We start from the raw sequence: 21,163 nt of genomic DNA on the forward strand, positions 1-21,163 counted from the left end.
TGACATCCTTTTATTTTTAATTAATTTGTTTGTAAAATCACATCAGAAGGTGACATGCACATAATTAATGTAGTAAATCCTTGAAATTAAACTCATATTGGTGTGAATATTGTTGATTTATTTCGCCATTATAATTTCAATAATTGTCTGACTGGTACAGGCCAAGCCAGAAACACTTGTCGTGGCACACCTTATTTGCAAATTGCAACACAATTTTATCAAAACGAACTTCATATGCATGCATTTCAAAAAGGAAATAATAAATATAAAAAGGTGCAATTGGCAGTGGTTGTGAGATTGGACGAATTGAGTGATGCAGAGAAGTGAGAGATCACATGGGGATGCAGAAATCTGCAGAATTGTGATGGATGATAGGTCAGGGGAAAGGTAGGTTGCAGAGGACCCCTTGCACACTCTCCATTGGTGCCTATTGTCCCCTTCCTCGGGTCATGAACTATGCACCCACATGACTTGCTCCTATCGATCTTTCTTGTCACACCCCGCCCACTCTTTTGTTCTTGGTTTCACTTCACACTCTCTCATATGAGATATATGCAATTATTTGATCAATTCCTTCCAAGATTTTAATGATACAAGTTTAGACCTCAGTGATAATTCTTTTGGCGACATTGTAATTGGTTCTTAACCATTAAATTAATTAGAAACTCAAGCATTTATATATGCTTTAATTGCAAGTTTCGATTGTCCCATGATACATCATATATGAGAGTAGTCCAGCTAAACTTGAGTATGGCAAAGCTAGGAAGCAATCATATGTTACCTTCATATACAATACTCGCTCATCTTTTAACAACTTAATAAGCTTCTGGAGTCCAATTTGTGTTTATCTAACATGATATCATAACTTCGATTATAAGAACTGTACATGAGGGAGAGTGTTAACTTGCCATATATAGTGCACTTGCATAATTGAAAAATTAATCTTAATACTCAAGCATCGTCATAATATGGGCGGCATATGCATGCATGAGATGATCGTGAAGAAAACACATGACATTTCATGTAAGTAATCACATACGTCATATAGATATAGTAAACACATGAGGAGAAGAATTCTATAGAATCTTCGAACCCTTCTGTCCACAAGTTCATGGGGTTCATGTTCATCTGAAAAACATAAAAAAAGGGACAGAGAAAATCTACCATAATATGAGCCGACACATCATGAGAAATTCTTCCATTCCATCAACTAGCTAGTTCGATATTCTCGATTAAAAATGTCAAATGATGTTCCAACAACATGCAATACAACTTGCAAGTGAGAAAGAGTGGTCAATAAGAAATTCTTGAGTTATTTTTATACATTAATACAACTCACAATATAGAATTAGTATTTTTAAAAACTCATACGATCACGAAGTCAAAAATTCGAGAAAGTCAACAGATGAAGCCAAATGCATGTTACTATGTTCTATATACGTACCGATTAGGAAAATACTAAAATGTTGTTTAATTAATGTCGTTTAATGATAAGGTGATAGGTAACATGGGAGTCGATCGACCCTTTGCTTATCAAAGGGTACGGACTAAATTAGAGGACTGTCCTTTGCTTAAAAAACAGCAGAATTAATTCGAACATGCTCACTCTGTCTGCTCCAATAATCTACGTGAGGACTTCATCTTTTATACGGCCATTGGCCAACCCATCTCCTCCTATAATAATTGAATTCCAGCCATGGTTGGGAACTTGGGATGAGGGGCCCCCGTATTTCTCTGCCAGTCATCGCTCTGGGTACGGATTATATTGTTGGGTGCATGCATTTAGAATTCCTCTTTGTATATTTTAATCATTTTTTTCATGAGCTTATGTATATCATAGAGGAAGAGGTACGGGACCTCGATGTTTTTTAAAATACAAGTTATAATATAAACTATTATCGGAAGGGAATGAATATTTCTCACACACACATACACTGTTAAGATGTCATGAGGGTTCAAACGTCTGCAAGTTAAGCTTTTTTCCATTAAACCAAACCCCGTTAGTGGATCTCAAGATTTTTAATTATAAAAAAGGCCTAAAAGTAGAAATAAATATAAATAAAATAAGATTGTTCGGTGCCTGCTTACTTATCCATAAACAGCCCATTAATGTTATTAAATTATTAGATCCTTGTACTAAGAACAAAGCCCATTAAACCCAAAAACAAAATAAAAAGATAGATTATAAGTTAAATTAATTGTAGGAACGTATTCATTAGTTTAATCTTTTGTTTGACTTTGATATGATGGGATTATACAAAGATAATTAATTTGAAAACCAAGTTTTGAAGCAAAGTAAATGCAAAGCCCCATGAATCAATATTCGATAGACATGATTGGAGTCTTAGGCAGATAAATAATAAAATCACTTATATATATATATATATATATATATGCAAGTGGGTAAAATGTTAGAGTACGAAGAGAAATCTCATGATTAGGGTTTTTTTTTTTTTTATAGTGGAGTGCAATTATTCTCAAACCCATAAAAATATACAATTGCCCCAAGATCAAATAATATTTTCTTAATCTTATGTGAAAAGATATAATAATTCAATTGCAAAGTAAGCACAGTCAACCCTTTTAGGAACTACCCACCATCTACTAAAAAAAAGGAAGAAGTTTTGAGAACCCTAAACTGTGCTTTGATTCATTCATCAATGGTCTTTTCAATATGCATGGTGATAGTTTTTAACTGTAATGGTGTTTGAGCTTATACTCGAGTTTCATTTTGGTCATTCAATTCTCGCACGTCACACGTGTTCTGATTTTGTTCATCTGTCAATAATTTGGATGCAAAATCAACGAAAAATGATACGGAATGACTATGAACACATCCAATTAGTCTGTATAAATTAAGGAAAACTTAATTAATGACGGTAATCATTTGAAATGGGGTTTTACAAATTAAGCAAAGCCGATCAATGAGACGTACATTTGAATGTTTAGAACACCGTACACACAAAATTAAGGGCATATGGGGTGGGGCCCCAAAATTGTACCCTAGCTGAGTACGTAATAAGCTAAATCAACACCATACACATTCACATGCCTCATTAATCCCCGTCACATATTCACCTTCAACAACGTGTATATAAATACATATATATTTGTTTATATAAATGGGGTAGGGAACGAGACGATCTCGGTGGCACGTTCACATGTCTTGTCATGCATGGCATGGGGTTGGTGCTGTTTGGTTGAACTTCATAACTTCATTGCCAGATTTGGTGATGACCTGGAAGATTTGCTAGATCTGGTTGGTCGGTGCATGAGTGGGACCGCCCTTTGAAATTTAACACCTTACGTGTAAAAAAGTACTAGCTGCACCCACCAGCCCCTCACCTCGCGCCTTTGGTTTTAATGGAACACACAAAGCAAGGACTGCCGGTAGACTGGTAGTGGTGAGAATGAGACTGATCGAGATCAACAAGATTTGTTAATTACCACAATATTAATGCAAATATATGAAAGAAACATGCGTGCCCCTTTGCATGACACATTTTCCATGTGTATCTTTGTGAGAATTAATACGATGTAATTAAACTCTAAATGTAAAGACGAGCATCGGAATTTCGCATCTACTTCTGTTTTGTATTTAACATAAAATTTGACGGAGCATTGAGTCATGAATGAAAATGCAACGAGAGACTATTGCTACAGTTAAACCTATACATAATTTAATTTGTCAAATTTACTCTGTTTGGCCATTTATCTCACGATGCTGGCATGCCTATACATATCCAATTTATTTAGCCAATGTATAAAATATAGCGATGGATAGCAAACCCCATAATTGGGCTGAATGGAAATATTGCAATGCCAAATGCACGTGGATGTCACATGACATGATAAGACAAGTTTATAAGATACTTGGAGTACAAACAAATTTATATATATATATATATATATATATATATGGAATAGGAAATTAAATAGGGAAAAAAGAAGAGAAGGGTTTGGTATATTTGGGAGGGAAGAAGAAAAGGGAAAGGATGCCATTAGTAAAGGCACATGGTGTGTGGATTGAGATAGAGATGAGTCTTCTTGAGGAAGAAAGAAGCAAAAACCCTAAACAATAATAATTCCATTCACATGCAAATTTAACCTTTTTGGTATGAGCAATTTGCCAATTGGGGTTTTCAAAAACTCGCAGCTATGAACTTTGAATCATCACATTTCTCCGCCCTCTGACTCACGGCTTATCTTCATCTTTAATGGCACACAACACCAACATGACACAAGCAACTTCTTCTTCCTTGGTCTGAATTCAAGTTGCCGCATCAATATCCAATAAGTCTTTACTTTAGGGATCACATACAAAAAAGTATCTAACATGTTATATTATTATAATAGCACCGAGCCTCGCACATTTAAATTTAAAAAAATTTGTATTTTGATAGTCCGATGATATAGCATGTAATCAACTGTCATGCGAAAATATCTCTTCAACACAACGTAAGTCGTACCAAAAAATGGATGTCAAAATGTATATCAAAAATGCGTAAGCAAAATAGATTAGGTCACACTAGCCCGTCAGTTTGAGATAATATAAGCCTTTTGAGTCGGTTTTCTCCGATTTGAATATTTTATTTATTTTCAGGAGAGTATATTCATAAGCAGTAGACATTTAATTCCCTTTTATTGGGAATTAAATCCATGATGTTATAAATGGAGAAAATATCAAAATCCAAAGCAATTAAAACGGTGGTTTTTCACAAAAGAGGAGAGCAGGCAGTTGGTATTGGTGGATGTGCCATGTGTGTAGCCCAATCATGGCCAAACAACTCCATCTGCAGCACCCGGAAAACCCTGACCCCGTTCGTAGCATGCACGAGCCACCCCTCACGTGGGTCCCGCTTACGGTTAAGGCCCATGGCCAAACGAGCCACACAATGGGCCCCTCGTCCTCCTCCCCCTCCCCCCCGCGCCTGCTGACGTGTACGGACCGTAGGTCCCACGTTTTACGCGCTTTGGTATTTTGTCTTGTTTTTGGAGAGAGCTCACCTTTCTGTCCTGCTTTATTGAGGTGGTGGTGGTTTTCGGGTCTTTGGATTCCCGCAATTTCATATTTTTATCGTTTTTCTATTTTACAAAATTTTCAAATTATTTTTTCACTTAGATAATTACAAAAAGGGTGAAAGATGCCAAATTTGCAAACAAATTGCAGGTGCTGATGGCTCAGCTTGTGATCCAAGCAAAATGAACTTCAACTTAGTGCTTTTTTTCTGTTTTCTTCTTCATTAATTTTTGAACAAGTTCTATGGATATTTTTGAATTTTATGATACTCCAAATTCATCTTGTGTTGTACTGAGTTTTCCCAATTCCAAGTTGAGGAATAGTTCATATACTAAAAAGATAAGAGAGAGATTATATATTCTCAAGCCTTCTTTGAGCTAAAAGAACCAATTAATAGCTTCATTACTTTTTGGTATTTTTAACTGATGGCAAGGCTTGCATTAGGAAAATTGTGGATCAAATTGAGACTTTCATGCTTCTGGTGTGATGCAGAAAGTGCCACTACACAACTTAGAATAACGAAAGTTAAAAGAGAATAACTGAATAAAGAGGATTAATCAATTCCGCATTGCATCTTTTTTAAGTTATTATTGTAATTCTTAAACATGCAAGATGTTATAATTAAACATTCGGCAAAATTTTAAACATCGCAATTTATATTGACTATTCCCGATTTCTTCACGACGTCTTCGCCTAACAACCTAAAATAATGAGGGGGCAAAACAATAGGGGCATAGGAGGTGCAAATTATGGCTCAAACAAGGATTTTATATATGCACATTCTATAATCTTCATTCCTATACTACATAGACCAAAGAATTATTGCACCGTTCTTTTTCTTTCCATTAAATTATTAAAAGTGGGCACTGGAAAATTGCTTGTAACGTGAGATATCTTCCTCTTGCCCAACTTGAAGGGGTGTGTGCCTTAACACAACATTAACTAAGAAATTATGTCGACCCATTGGATTAGGGATGCTTAAGGTTCACATCAACAATGTGAAAACCAAAAGGGTTGGGCCTTAACTTCACTGTTTTCTTGCTAATTAAACCCTGTTTTAGTTAATCAGGGACTAATTAAGATGCATCGTGTGGCTCTCCCTTCCTATTGGTCCTCAACTTGCCCCCAACTTGACCAAACAAAATGCACACGAAGAGAGCCCATGTGTGGTGCACATGCACATCAATTCATGTTTCCCCAATGAATGGTGACCCAAAATAAACATTACTTGGAAAATAAGAAAAATAAGAAAAAACACAAAATAAAAAAAATAAAAAAATAGATCTTGAGAAAGGGCATTAATTATATCCAGAGACCCCCTGATGCCTTGCTCACAACTCCATAAGTACCCCCACCCTCTTCCCGCTTTCTATTCGCCCCCAACCCAATCCTATACATCACACTCTCTCTCTCGCTCTTTCTCTCTTTCTCTGACTCTGTCTGCGGCAATGGCTTTCGTTCACATGCTCTGCATTGCTTCACTACTCTCACTTTTCATGGCGGCCAACGCGAGAATCCCAGGCGTTTACACCGGCGGGCCATGGGAGGGCGCACACGCCACCTTCTATGGCGGCAGCGACGCCTCTGGAACCATGGGTACGTAACTTTTCTTCCACCACAAAACCCATATCTTACTTTCTCGTTTTCTTTTCAGAATCTCAGGCTCTTAGGCTCTTAACAACCCCATTTGTCTCTGTTTTGCAGGCGGTGCTTGTGGGTACGGAAACCTCTACAGCGAGGGCTACGGCGTCAACACGGCAGCCCTGAGCACAGCTCTGTTCAACAATGGCCTCAGCTGCGGAGCCTGCTTTGAGATTAAGTGTGGAGATGACCCCAAATGGTGCCACCCAGGCAACCCCTCCATCTTCATCACTGCCACCAACTTCTGTCCTCCAAACTACGCTCTGCCCAACGACGATGGCGGCTGGTGCAACCCTCCTCGCACCCACTTCGACCTTGCCATGCCCATGTTTCTCCAGATCGCTGAGTACAAAGCTGGTATCGTCCCCGTCTCCTTCCGGCGGTGAGTACATCAAAACCCACTCTCGCTCTCACTTTCACAGTCACAGTCTCTGTTTCTTCAGCTTTGTTTTTCTCTTTTTTTGTTTTTGAAATGACCGAAATACCCTCGGTTTTGTATTCCTTTTTCGCTTTCTAAATTCTGTTTGGTTGCCGAGAAACCAGGCAAGAATAAAGCCTTTTGAGCCCCTCATCCGAGTAGTCGTTAGGAACATTCTCGTTTTCTTTAGAACCAAACAGCAGAAATTTTTTAATTTTCTCGCGAACCAAACAGCCCGAATTGTCAGAACCTTTCGTGTGTTAGTTGAGCCTCCGTCACGTTTTACGTCGTTTATCCAGAATTAACGAAAAGCACATCCGTTTCCTCCTCCACGCTTGCACAAAATGACTAAAGTAGCCTCACCCTAGAAAACCCTTGTTGTTTGCTTTAGTAAAGCATGTAAATTAGTGAAGTCCTGAAGGGCATATGAGTGATTTCATCAGGGTCTAGGGTTGTTACAGATATTTGACGCCGTTCGACGCGTGTATGGAAAGGCGCTAACTTTATGGGGACTTTGCGCCACTCCCGCATCGGAAATTACCAGTCAAACATTAATATAGTGATTTTAACTGCAGTAATTAACTGAGTCGCCACAGTAATAAGTTTGACTGTTTGTTTTTTACAGAGTCCCATGTAAAAAGGAAGGCGGAGTGAGATTCACAATTAACGGCTTCCGTTACTTCAACTTGGTTCTAATCACCAACGTCGCGGGCGCAGGAGATATCGTGCGGGTGAGCGTTAAAGGCGCGAACACTGAGTGGATGCCGATGAGCCGCAACTGGGGACAAAACTGGCAATCCAATGCAGACCTCGTGGGCCAGACTCTGTCCTTTAGAGTCACGGGCAGTGACAGGCGTACCTCCACCTCATGGAACGTGGCACCCGGTCATTGGCAGTTCGGACAAACTTTTTCCGGGAAGAATTTCCGGGTTTAAAAAAAAGTTCATCTACTGCCTCTATCTTTTTTTTAATTTCTTTTATTTTGCTTTATAACTTTTATTATCAGTTGAATTTCCCGCCTTCGGTTTTTCCTTTATTTTCCCGGAAAAAAGTTGAAGTGGAGGGAGTAAAAGTAAAAGTAGATTTGAGTGTGTAATGGGTAGGGATGAAGATGGAAAGTAAAAGTGGGTTTGAAAATGGTGGTAAGATAGGTAGAAAAGTGACTGTTTTTAAGTGTGTGCCTTTTTTATGCTTTTCTTGTTATAAGTCGGGGTGGGGGGGCTGGGAAAATTTATGTAATCCAGCAAAGATGGTATATGTGGCGGTGATGTTGGAGCTGAAGCGGCTGCAAGAACAAACATGCAGCCCGCAGCTCTTTCTATATCTTTTATAATATATATATATATCTTTTACTATATTATGTTATTATGTGATGTGGCTTTCATGTTACATTTCTTTAATTATTTGGAAATTGTCCATATAATTCATGAAAAAAGATGTTGACAATATTGAATTGAAAAGAATGTGCGGTGCAAGCGTGCAAGGGGTATGTAGTTTTTTCCCAATATCGCTTGTATAAAAAAAATGAAATGAGTATGGGGTGCCTCTCGAGGTAGTGTTGGACCCCCATCTGCTAAATAAATATAGACAGAATTACTCCCTCTGAAAGCCCTAACCCAATTAATTGGTAACATTTAATTTATTTATATATTTCATACTGAATAAGATAAGGGAGATGTCTGTGCCTTCATTCTTTTTGGTTGTATCAAAAACATTCATTACAGAAACTAGGCCATCAAAAAATAATAATTTTAAAACCCAACTGTATAACTCCAATAATTTTCAACTTTCTCAAGTGAAGCAGGTCCTACAAAATAATAAATTCTTTTTATTTTTTTTATTTTTATAAATTAAAGAAAATAAAAATTCATGGTAGTTTGGCACACCGACCAGTCTGAGGTAGATAGATGTGAGGGGTAGGCATCTGCCAAAGGCAGTAACAACTGTCAATATTTTTACTCTTTTTTTTTTTTTTACCGTCCCTCTTTAATTTGATGCCAAATCCTTTATCCTTTGAAAATTCCTTCCTCCTCGTAGTCCTGCTTTCAGCTAAAGCTGCCTCAAGAATTAAATATTTATTTATTTTTAAACATACCACTTTGAGCACAAAAACATGCTGCCAAATGTTCCTATCCGATGGTCACACAACAAACACAACTTGGCAAATATCATAAATGTCCTTCAACTTCATAGTACCACTCCTTTCCTTCCTTGAGGGCAAATCAAATTTTCTTTTTTTTCTTGCAATCAATTTCTGTGGGAGTGTCCTTGTTGATGTGCGCGTGTGATCTTGTATGAATGGACGGTCCAGATTCCATCCAAAATAAAACCAAGAAAATAGGAGCTTTTGATTCTGCTTCCAAACTAAGCTCAAATGGAAGCCTCAAAAACCAAACCCTAGATGGGCGGTGCTTACTGCTTAGGTTCTATTTTAGATAGTAGAGAAGAAACTGTTGAAGCCCCAAAAAAAGTGCTTGTGGAATTTATACCTTATCCAATCCACCACATAACATTATCACAAACTTTCGGTGAAACAAAAACAAAAAAAAGTCACCCATTGGAGCCAAAAGGAGAAAGGCAAAGTCTTTGCAGTTTTGGACGTGAAATGTTCAAAGATTATTCTGCAAACTACTGCTGCTGATTATACAGAACTTTTTCAAGGAATCTTATACAAATGGGATTTCTGAGGTTATGGGGACAAAAATGTGGATGATGATTGATCGAATTTGAATATATACTTTGGGCATCATATCCAAGACTTGTGTTTTTTAATCTTCAGGCCAACTTATGCCAATGCTTAGAGGCCACAAATTGGTGACAACCTCTTCATTCTGTTAACTTTGTGTCCAAACATTTCAAATCTTTGGACGAGAATTGCATAGGACCCATTCGCACCCTTTTTATTTTATTTTATTACAATGGCGATATTCTAAATTATTCTAATGTATAAGGACGAGGGGTTCAAACTCTGGTGCAAAGGGCCGGGCTAATGAATAGTAGGTTTTTGAATACGTGGCTTGTCATTTTCAAAGAAAATGAGGGAGTTTGTTGGTGGAGAAGCCCTACATGCAACAAACAGGATAAATAAAGCATAGAGAGCCCAACCTGCTAAAGGCACCAAAGGGCTGAGCCTGATTCTATAATTTATTTTTTAAATGGACCTTTTAAAGGGTATATAGGTCCAAACTCAATATATGGGCTCAGACCCAAAAAAGAAACTCAGTATATGATGGGCTTAGGCTTCAGAACAAATTACTGAAAAGCCAAAAAATAAAAAATAAACTGAAACGCCGTCTGTGGGAATCGAACCCACGACCACGTGGTTAAAAGCCACGCGCTCTACCAGCTGAGCTAAGACGGCTCGATGTTTACTTAAAGCAAGTAATATTATTTATATATTGATTTGATAATTAATGAATAACAACTAACAACAACAGCTGGCTCATTCATATACACACGTGATTCTAGTGTTTACATTTGGAGGAATAATTTGCCTATGTTAAATATACACCCCGAGTCACCGGAATGGTCTCCAATGGTGAGATGTAAATGGATGTAAATATTCATCACCACCATGAGGATGTAAAATAAAATGTATATTTACATCCATTTTTACATCTCTTGCAGGCTGGACCCACCCGAGAAAAGAGAAGAAAAATGAAGAAAAGTCAACATAAAAGGCTGGGAGCCACGGCTACACCCCCGAATTTACACCCCCCATTGGAGCAAAAAATATATTTACACCCCCGGAGGTGTAAAGGGGATGTAAAAGTGGCTTTACACCCCCGAATTTACACCCCCCACTGTGGATGCTCTAATGCAACAGAGATCTCTCCAGCATAAGTCTTGTCTTGAAGGACAAGTCTATACTTGGCAACTCCAAGTTCAGCCTTTCCTTTCTCTGTGCCCGACGCTATCACATCCTGCAACACAGTTACACAACAAATAGAATATATTACACGTATATAAATCACTTTCCTAGAAGTGAGAATTCATCCACCATATATATCATACGGTACGAAAAATTGCCATTTTATTCAGAAAGTACAAACCCTAATTACTGATAAAAATATGCGAGCAAATCATGCACGTACTTTGATTCGCCAACAAATACATCGTGGTCCAAGAGCTTCCGAGTGTCCATGTATTTGTGATCTTCACCATCATGATACTCTGCATCGAATCTGAATTTTTCATTCCAAACTGGCTTCGTCCCTTGTCCTGCATACGTTTCAATTACATATTAGCCCCCATTAATTTCATTTGCGATCATTTGAATAATTAGATATAGGCCCTGACGCCTGATGCTGACCTTTGGCTGTGGTGCTTGTATGCTTTTGATTTCCATATTGAATTACAACGTAGGGGTTCATCTTCACTGCAAATTTCAAGTACATATGAACAAAATAATGATAAAAAAAGATTTCCTGTAATTAAAACAATACTGAAATATGAAGGAGTTAAAGGATACCAATAAAATCCATGTTCTTGAGGCTTCGCGCTTCAACCAACGTGACCTCCAATGTACCACCTACCATCTCTCTCTCTCTCTCTCTCTCTCTCTCTCTCTCTCTCTCTCTCTCTCTGAGATGAGCAGATATTGCAGATATTATAAAGACTTGAGGGAGAGAAGTTCAACTTCAAACACAAAGCTGGTTCAAATGGATGCCTCTTTTTAAACTTACAAGTCTTTGGTCGTCTCATGCAAATTGGTGTTAATATATATCTAATTAATTAGAAGCTACGTCTTCTTCTGCGTGTACATTTTTAGGGTTTCTTTTCCAGCTGCGTTAAGTACGTCAGAAGACTTAATGGAATGGGATTATTCCTTCTGGATTTTGGGATTTGCTGCTGTTTGTTTATGATTATTATTATTTTTAAATATTGTGGTCAACCAACCAGAAGAATTTGAAAGCAGGTAAGGTAAATGTATATTCATTATTTCATTAATTAATCTTTTTAGAATTTAGACGCAAACACAAATACCTTCTCTGCCTTTAATTAATTAATTGCCACCATCTCTGCCTAATTGTATATCCCAAGTTCTTTCCAAGCTTTGTAATTTGAAAACTCCCACCTAACCGATGATTTGGACAACCCAATTGGAAAATATATAAAATCCCTTTTTTTTTTCTTTTTTTTTTTCCAAACACGGTTTTGCTTCATGCAAATTGCAGTTGATTTAGTTTAAATTTGTTACTAAATTAAAATAAATTTTGTCATATTGTTGATTTTAATGTTGAGAGAGAGAGAGAGAGGAGCTGAGGCTCCAAGGTGGTGACGTGTAATTGGAACCAACCATGCATTGTGACATGGACTTGGATTGCAATTTGAAGAACATGCATTCCATGCACCAAGGAGTGCATGATGACCAAGACTAAAGAGGATGGCTGTAATTAGTGGTTATGACTTTACTTAACTCAAGCTCAATCAACTTCTTTGCTGTACTTTATTATCTTTAGAAAAGAAAAAGTAAAGTTAACCCTTTTTTGAACTCCAAGTTTAGTGGTACAATACATGAAGGGATAACATAATTAGTAGGGCTGGGCATGGTTTGGTTAGAGCCAATGGCGGACTCATGAATTTTTATAGGGGTAGGCTAAATATATATATATATTTTTTATAGAGGAGATATATTATAAGCCCTTTTTTTTTCTCTTGAAACAAAAATGTAAATAAAATTTTATAAATTAAACATGGCCACATTACAAGCAAATATAACGTAAAGAAGTACAAAATATAAATAAATACCAAATCAAATACATTGTCCAACTTAAAAAAAATCATATATGCTAATTAATAATTCAAGTTGCCAAAATAAAATATATATCAACAGTCTCCAAAAGTTTTCACCCTAATCCTAAATCATAAAAACTTAACAACAACAATTAAAATTGGAAATTGAATATATATAAAATAAAAAAAACTTACCAAGATTGAAGAACCTACTGAAGATAGTTTGGTAAATTTTTTAGAGGAGGAGAGCTATTTCCTCTTGGCTCTCAAGATTCAAATATGGCGTTTTGGGTGGCTAGAAGAAATTTTTTTATGTTTGCTCTATGTGGGTGTAGCCACTAGCAAACCCAGAAATTTTTTAGTGGAGGTACAATATTGACTAAGTATGAAAAATGGTTTTTCGGAATACTCATTTTCTCAAGATAATTTTTGGCGGCTTTTGTTCCTTACACATCAAATAAGAAGACTTGATTTTATAGGATTTTAGTATAAAGTATATATTGACTTAATGAGCCATCATTTTTAGCCTAACTCGTATTTTGCACTAAAACCAAATTTTCATATTTTGATTTGGTGGGAATTTGATTTTCTAATATTTTTATTTGAATCCAAATGAGGGGCATTTCCTTATTTACATTGTAAACTTAAGTAAATAGAGTAATATAAAAATAAATCAAAGTAAAATGACAAAGACATTTACTTAATAGGTCCGCCTCTGCATGTATGTATAATAGCAGAAAAATAACATATTTAAAGAAGAAGAAGAAGGATGACGTAGGAATAGTAGATTTTCGTACGACACTTCGTATTTGATTAAAATGAATTGTAATCGTTAGATTAACAAGTTGACGTTTCTACAAGACAAAAGCATAGAGTAGATGAGAATTTTAACCAAAGACACACCCTAAATTGATATGTGACCTTGGCAAGAGTGTCATGCTTTCTCCCTAAAAGTTGTGAGTTGACGGCCAACAGAGTAGGCTAGGGTAGGAGTTAGCTGTATGAGATTGGATTAAGTGCGAGTCCCGACAAGCTATTCAGATTCTGCAGGAGGCGGCCGAGTTTTTGGCTTTTGGCGGCAATAAAAGAGGAGGCTTAGACACATGACTTCATTGATTTGAGTTTCTAGTTCAAACCATGTCCTTAATCCAAGAATTCGACCAAAAAGAATGTCCTTAATTCAAGAAGATCTTTTATCTTGTTAGTGCACTATTGAAATGTTCCCGACAAATAACCAAACATGAAATCCAAGCCCCATGATCTTAGAAAAGTGGTGGATTATCTACAAGACGGTCCCACATATATGAATTGAAACAGTAAGACATAGTGTTATAGAACTAGTCACAACGTACGAGTGGACTAATTCTTATCGTTGATGCACGCAGGATTCACAATACAATAAAAGTAGAGACATATTTTGTATGTGTATGTTTGAGGGACTCACATAGTTATTCTCCTTCGCGAATCACGGATATGATGTTATTTGAAGGCAGAAAAGAAAGTGTTCATAACTAGACACTTTCTGACCAAATTATACGATTAAGAAAGGTGGCATGTGAATTGAAGGTGAGGACATTCACCTCAGATGCCTTTATCCACCTTGGTGACCACCTTCCCTAATTAGAAATTCAAATGTTCAAATAAACCAATCGCAGTACATGATTTTGTTTTTTTACCTATTTGAATAGTTGCCGTCATATGAGTGAAGGTCCTACTCAAGTACATGAAAGCTTTATCTAATAAATTTGTGACCCTTTTAAGAGACACCAGTGTGTGCCACCCAAAACAGGGTTAGTAACAACCAAAAATCATTGACCAAAACAAGACTCTAACACTAGAAGCATAGATATACAGCTTATTAATGTACGGACAGCATTAACATCACTATATATAGACCAGTAGATCCATCATCTTTTATTTTCTTTTAATTAACCAACTAACTCGTACTAGCCAACTACCCGATATGGTTGTACTTCTACCTAAATTAAAAAAATAATAATTCTTTTGTCTTGTGACTCAATTAAGAGTAATGCTAGAGAAATTACATTTTTAGATTATTTTAATGAATTTGATTATGCGGTTTGTGAAGTTTATTACTGCATCAATTATGAGAATGACTAGTCTGTAATTGATACGAGAGGCAATAGAGATTTTCTTATACGGATAATGCTTTTGTCACTTGGGTACCTCCTTGTACCCCACATTGGAATTATCTAATTTTCCATATACAACATAGTATAGTTGGAACTGTTTATTTTTTAAATAATCATTTAAAAGATCCTCTCTAAAAACAATCAACCAAATTTGAGATCTTTTAGTTATTATTATGTATTATCCTTCTTATATCTGGGGTAAATCATAATGCAAACACAATAATCTAGAAAGCAGGGGCAAATTAGACATTTGGCACCAGCTAATGCAAAATGATGGGCACCATGCATCATGCATATGGGCACCCATATCCATACCATAACCAGCAAAGGGAAAAGCTTATAAAATCTTTCAAAAGAGAAGAAAGTTGTGTATAAAAAAAACAAACAGGTGAGAGAGAGCTACAGTGAAAGGAGCTTCTTGTAAAGCTGAGTGGCTCAGAGAGAGAGAGAGAGCTCCATAAAGCACCCATCCATTCTCTCTCTCTCTCTCTCTCTCTCTCTCTCTCTCTCTATTCTGCTGTTTTGCTCCATTATTTTTGTACAGTCAGAGTCTTTCAGTGTACCTCACTCTCTCACTCACACACACATTTTGCACCAACAAAGCCTCTCTCTTTCTCTCTCTAAGAGGCTCAGAGCTGGCATGGGCCATTGTCAGGTGTCTGCTTTTCACTACCCCTCCACATTCACCACCTTTATCACTCTCTCACTACCACTACTTTAGAAACTACCCTTCTCTCTCTCCCTCTCTGTCAATCTATGCATTCATCAATCGCATTCATGAATGGGCTGTAAATGACACTCATGGAAATGGGCTCTAGCTCTATGACCGATTCAGGGAGCTCCTCCTCCTCTTCCCCACCTAACTCCTCCACCGAGTCTCTCAACGGCTTGAAATTTGGCCGGAAAATCTACTTTGAGGATGCGGTTCTCGGAGCTCCACATAAATCCGGGTCTGCTGGGTCTTCTTCCTCTGGGGCTACACCGCCCAAGAAGCAAAGGGGTGTGAATTTGGCTCAGCCGGGTCAGCCACCGAGGTGTCAGGTTGAGGGCTGCCAGGTAGATCTGAGTGATGCAAAAGCTTACTATTCCAGGCACAAGGTCTGTGGCTTGCACTCTAAGACCCCCATGGTCATTGTTGCTGGTCTTGAACAGAGGTTTTGCCAACAGTGTAGCAGGTCGGCAAGCACTTGTGCCCTTTAAAAAAAAAAAGTTATTAAATTTGATGATGGTTGGGGTTTTCTTTCTTTATTATTTGCACAGAGAAACATTTGCCCATTTGCAGTTTCAACTTTTAAAGTTTATCAATTCGGTGATGAATTGCATTCTTGGTGGTGCTTGGTGGGGTTCTAGCTTTTGTTTCTAGTTGTTGATGATTTTGTTGTAATTTAGCTATGCTTTCCAATTTGTCAATTTTCTATTTGTTTCAAGTTTCTATCTTTGGACTTTGATTTAGCCCTTTGGTCTTAACTGGTTATCTACTTTAATGCTGTTTTTGTTTAGTTTACATGGAAAGTTGGTATGTGCCATATGGGGTTGTCTTGGGTATCTGTTGTTTTGAATTTTAATGCTTACTTCTTTGCTGTTTCTGGTAATGAGTCTGGACATTTTCGCTGTGCATGGCGGTATAGTTTCTTGTTTTTTTTCTTTCTTTGAGTTGCATAGTCCTTTGGTGGTTAATGCTTGTCCACTGTGAAATTGTTCCTGTTACTGAATTGTGTTCTGGTTTGTTGGTGCAGGGCTTGTTGCCTTAATAGAATGAATGGGTAGGGGGCTTGTGTGTGTGTACTGTGTTTTACATATCTTTTGGGTACATACTGGGGGATGAGTATGGCCCAAATTTTTCTCTAATTTTAGATGTTTTGTGCTTTTAGTCATTAACTTGAAACTTGAAGCTATTAAGGAACTGTTGGGTCCTTTTTGTTGTTGTGGAGCATTTCATCCAAAAGGGTTTAATGTAGTATAATGAATTAAAAAGCTTGATGTATGTGCTTTCCCTTATGCACTAAGGGAATGAGTTCTTTCTAGTTCAAGGATTTGATCTACAACAGTTTTATCATTATTTTAGAAAACTGAGTAACCAAGACAAAGTCATTCATTATTGATTGTTATGACAATCATGCCCTGAGAACTAGGTTTATGTACCCCCTTTTTAAGGGGTTTGATGAACACATATGAAGGTGTTTTCTTGAGTTTTACAACAATAAACTACCGTAGAAATCAGACTGAACATGAGACTGTTGACTTCACAAATGGAAATAAGTTAATTGCATATCCTCAAATTTCTATTTTTTTGATTCTCAGAACCAATTAACTTGTGGTGTGGCATATTGAACTAAAGTATTACCCGTGGGGGTCTCGAAAGCTGTCATTTGAATTTTCCGTGGATATGCACAAGTTTAATAAAACTTGATCACTGCATCATTCAGTTGCCACTAATCTATCTAAACATCTGCCTCTCAAACCAGACTTCAAATATGGCTCCACAATCCCTCACTAAGTATTTCCTAGTGTTTATAGGTGATCCTACTATAATATTTGTCTTGTTTTGGAGATTTTCTATGCGGAAGTTCATCATGGTTGGATGGTTTTAGACCATATGATAAAATGTAACTTTCAATAGTTCACTAGAAGGTCATTGATTCGAGAAACTAGAATAAACCAAGGATCTAAAGTTGTCAGAAATGCTGCAGTTTGATGCTTCACTTTCAATCCTTGTGTGCCAAATGAATAAGCTTGCAGCAATAGTGATGAGACTTGAGACTTGGGTTGAAACAAATAACAATGCTGTTTCATTGAAATCCCATGTCTTTTTGGATTTGATAACCTTTATGGAAACCATGTCATTCTTAACTGATTTGCTTTGCAAGTGTAAGATAAAATTTAGCATTGAATATATATACCTGTGGTAGTAGATGATTTTAAAGATCATCTAGTCTCGTTGAAGTTTTTGATACTTTGGAATTGAACATTACATGCCTAGTTATGTGATGGTACCTGTGGCAATTTAGCATTAAATATAGTCTCATAAAATTTAGCATTAAATATATATACCTGTGGCAATCTATTATGTGATGGTACGTTCACCTTTAAAATTGAACATTACATGCCTAGTTATGCTGCTATACCAAGTTTCAAACAGTCTTATAAAACTAGGCATGAGGTGTGAGCTATACAAGTATGAGACAGAATTTCTAGATATAAATAGTAAACTTTGCTTCAGGAATTCTCTCTTTTGAGTGACAGCAAACTAGTACATTGTATTGTCTCTTGAATAGTTTGTTCTTTAAGATCTTAAGATGACCCTTTAAAACTAGCAGCGCATGCGTAAAAGGTTCACAATCACAAGTTAATGATACTTCCCTTTGCTTTATTTTGTTCATCAATAATAGTTTATTATATTTGAGTTTGGTAGTTGAAAAATGGTTTTGTTTCTTTCAGTACTTCAACTAGGATGTTCTTCGATTTATATTTATGAGTATTTTTTATTAAAAAATAGGTCTTGCTCTTTCTGCTGAGGTTTTGTCTTCTAATTAGGTTTGAAGTAGAACATTTCAGTGGTAGCATTCAGTGAATTTCAGGTCTCATCAGTTATGGCATAACCTATGTGTACTCTTTTTAAAAAGAATCCAGATCCTCTGGTTAGCCAAACTAAACAAGCAATTCCCCTAATTAAATGTCTGCTTTTGCTTTTGTTACTGTACAAATTTCTTCAAGCTTTTAGTTCAGGCCCTACTTTGATGGTGAATAACTTACCTCACAATTCCCAGATTTCATCAGCTTCCTGAATTTGACCAAGGAAAACGTAGTTGCCGTAGACGCCTGGCTGGTCATAATGAGCGCCGCAGAAAGCCACCACCTGGATCCATGTTGTCTGCCCGTTTTGGCCGACTTTCTTCATCTATCTATGGTTAGACATCCGCTCATCATTAGTTGAATTTCCCTTTGAATATCACTTTAAAATACCTGTTTGCACTCTATAACTGTCAAATGTGTATATTTTTCAGTTTCCTCTTACCGTACTTATAAAACAGCAATAAAATGTTTTACTTGAAATGATAGAAAACAGCAGCAGAGTTGGAAGCTTTCTCATGGACTTCACTGCATACCCAAGGCTTTCTGGGAGGGATGCATGGGCAACCACGAGAACGTCTGAGCGGGTACCTGGAAATCAAAATTCCAATGACACGGGGAAGTTTCTTCAACATCCATGGCAGAGCAACTCTGAGATTTCTCCATCAGGCCTTTACCTGCAAGGTTCAGCGGGCGGGACTAGTTATCCTGGTCCTGGAATTCCTCCGGGAGAATGCGTCACAGGAGTCACTGACTCAAGCTGTGCTCTCTCTCTTCTGTCAAGTCAACCATGGGGCTCTAGAAACCGAGTATCGGGTGTTGGGATGAACACCGTGATAAACACTCAAGGGCCACCTGTGGGTCAACCGATCACTCATGCTGGGACCTCCAACCACTTTCCGACCACTTTGTGGGGTTTCAAGGGAAATGCCGGTAGCAGCTCACACGAGATGCTTCCTGATCTTGGTCTCGGTCAAATATCACAGCCTCCTCTTAGTACTCAGTACTCTGGTGTGCTTGAGTTGTCTCAACAGAGCAGCAGGAGGCAGCAACAAATGGAACTTGGACACAGCAGGGGCTTTGACACCAGCAGTCAGCATATTCACTGGTCACTTTAAAATAGGTCCCTTGGTTCTCCAGTTCATATGAATGCCTTATTATTGTGCCTTAAAACTTTGTAACCTTTTGAAGGTTTTATTATGTTTTGTTGGGTAGAAAACCTAAACTGGCTATGCTTTGTGTGTATGTTTTGTTAAGACTAAGAAGATCAGAATCTAAGGTTAGCATTCAAGGCTTGAAGTGCCTACCTAGCAATGAAGCTACTATTTTGGATTTTGGAATCTTATTATGATTATTGATGGTTTGTGAATTTCTTTGAAGCACTTTGGATAAATTTAACATGTTTGACAGGGGAAAGGATTAAAAAAAAAGCTTTGTTGATAACATAATCTTGGACATATTTGCTGTAAGAATCTCAAAGTTTTGTTGATACATCCGTTCTTTTATCTGGTTGAGACATATTTGAATTGAGTATTTTCTTTATTTGAGGGATGAGTAGGGACACAAAAAAGAAGTGAATCAGAAAGGGGATAAAGCTTTAAACCCAGAATGACTTGTATGATTACGAAGGGATCATCTATAGTCCGTTTAGGTGAGTTGAGTACCGAAAATTGTCATTGTTCAAGAAGTAGGAAGTCTACGTGTGGTATGAGTCAGATGAGAAATCGATAAGGGAAGAAGAACACAAAAAAGAAGACGATAAGGATGGATGAAGATAATGGAACAAGAACGCCAAGTGAGAGAGAAGTATATAGGGAGTCGTGGAAAACATAATTACACTGAGAGAGAAAATGGAATGGGAAAGTCAATCAAAAATTAATTCCAATATATCATTTATAAAAAGAATAAAAAAATAAAAAAGTTTAATCTCAATCATTTTTGTGGTGCTACGGATCTGCCCTTATTATTTAATTATTTAACTAAATAAATAAAGAAAGTAAAAATAAATATTATGATGAAAATGGAGGGGTGTGATGAGCAAATAACTGGGTGTGCCATTAAATGTTAAATTATAATTTATCTTTTCTTACAACAGATCCTAAATTAAATTCAATAAAATGTCTATTTTACCACCATATTTTATAACTAAAGGCGCAAATTGGCGCCTCGGCAATGACGTCGGTTTTTCGTTCTAACAAACCCCGGAGAAGTGGCACGTGAGAAACGGTTATGGGTCATGCTATTCCACGATGATCAAGCTGCTTAAGACCAATGCTAGAAACGGTTATGGGTCATGCTATTCCACGATGATCAAGCTGCTTAAGACCAATGCTATATATATGTCTCTCTCATTCTCTCATTCTCTCATTCGCTCACTCTCTCTCTCTCTCTGGCTGTCTGCAATTTCCACAGCACACATTCCAAACCCTCTCTGCTTCACAATCTCTCTCTCTCTCTCTCTACACGACGCTTCCTCCAAAGGTTCGTTAGCTTCTTTTGATACTTTCTACTTTAGAAATGTGGTATTACTACGTTTCAGTCAGTTTACAGAGCGTTTATTGAACACTTCCTTTTCCGTTTGGTTTCCAAGAAAATGGAGGAAACTTGATAAAATGTGCATTTTCA

At 37.2% G+C, this 21,163-nt stretch overlaps 3 protein-coding genes and 1 non-coding gene across 4 annotated transcripts; 2 read left to right on the forward strand and 2 right to left on the reverse strand.

Moving 5' to 3' along the window:
• The first annotated feature begins 6,597 nt into the window (after positions 1–6,597).
• On the forward strand, positions 6,598–8,439 carry LOC110766527 (expansin-A6-like). Its single transcript, XM_021969864.2, has 3 exons — positions 6,598–6,616; positions 6,725–7,043; positions 7,705–8,439. Exons 1-3 carry the CDS (start codon positions 6,613–6,615, stop codon positions 8,012–8,014), a joined length of 633 nt encoding a protein of 210 aa, XP_021825556.2. The 5' UTR covers positions 6,598–6,612; the 3' UTR covers positions 8,015–8,439.
• Positions 8,440–10,367: 1,928 nt separating this feature from the next.
• Positions 10,368–10,440, reverse strand: TRNAK-UUU (transfer RNA lysine (anticodon UUU)). Its single transcript has one exon. It is a non-coding gene; the product is annotated as a tRNA-Lys (tRNA).
• Positions 10,441–10,582: 142 nt separating this feature from the next.
• LOC110766480 (elicitor-responsive protein 1-like) lies at positions 10,583–11,629 on the reverse strand. The gene is made up of 5 exons (XM_021969814.2): positions 11,551–11,629; positions 11,392–11,457; positions 11,174–11,300; positions 11,039–11,057; positions 10,583–11,002 (listed from the first exon to the last, which is right to left on the reverse strand). The coding sequence occupies exons 1-5, from the start codon at positions 11,615–11,617 to the stop codon at positions 10,871–10,873; spliced, it is 411 nt and encodes a 136-aa protein (XP_021825506.2). The 5' UTR covers positions 11,618–11,629; the 3' UTR covers positions 10,583–10,870.
• Positions 11,630–15,347: 3,718 nt separating this feature from the next.
• LOC110766479 (squamosa promoter-binding-like protein 9) lies at positions 15,348–19,873 on the forward strand. The gene is made up of 3 exons (XM_021969813.2): positions 15,348–16,143; positions 18,736–18,875; positions 19,028–19,873. Exons 1-3 carry the CDS (start codon positions 15,761–15,763, stop codon positions 19,654–19,656), a joined length of 1,152 nt encoding a protein of 383 aa, XP_021825505.2. The 5' UTR covers positions 15,348–15,760; the 3' UTR covers positions 19,657–19,873.
• The last annotated feature ends 1,290 nt before the right edge of the window (positions 19,874–21,163 follow it).

The sequence above is a fragment of the Prunus avium genome, chromosome 6 (assembly GCF_965620075.1).
Source record: "Prunus avium chromosome 6, drPruAviu1.hap1.1, whole genome shotgun sequence".
In the NCBI taxonomy this organism is placed as follows: domain Eukaryota; kingdom Viridiplantae; phylum Streptophyta; class Magnoliopsida; order Rosales; family Rosaceae; genus Prunus; species Prunus avium.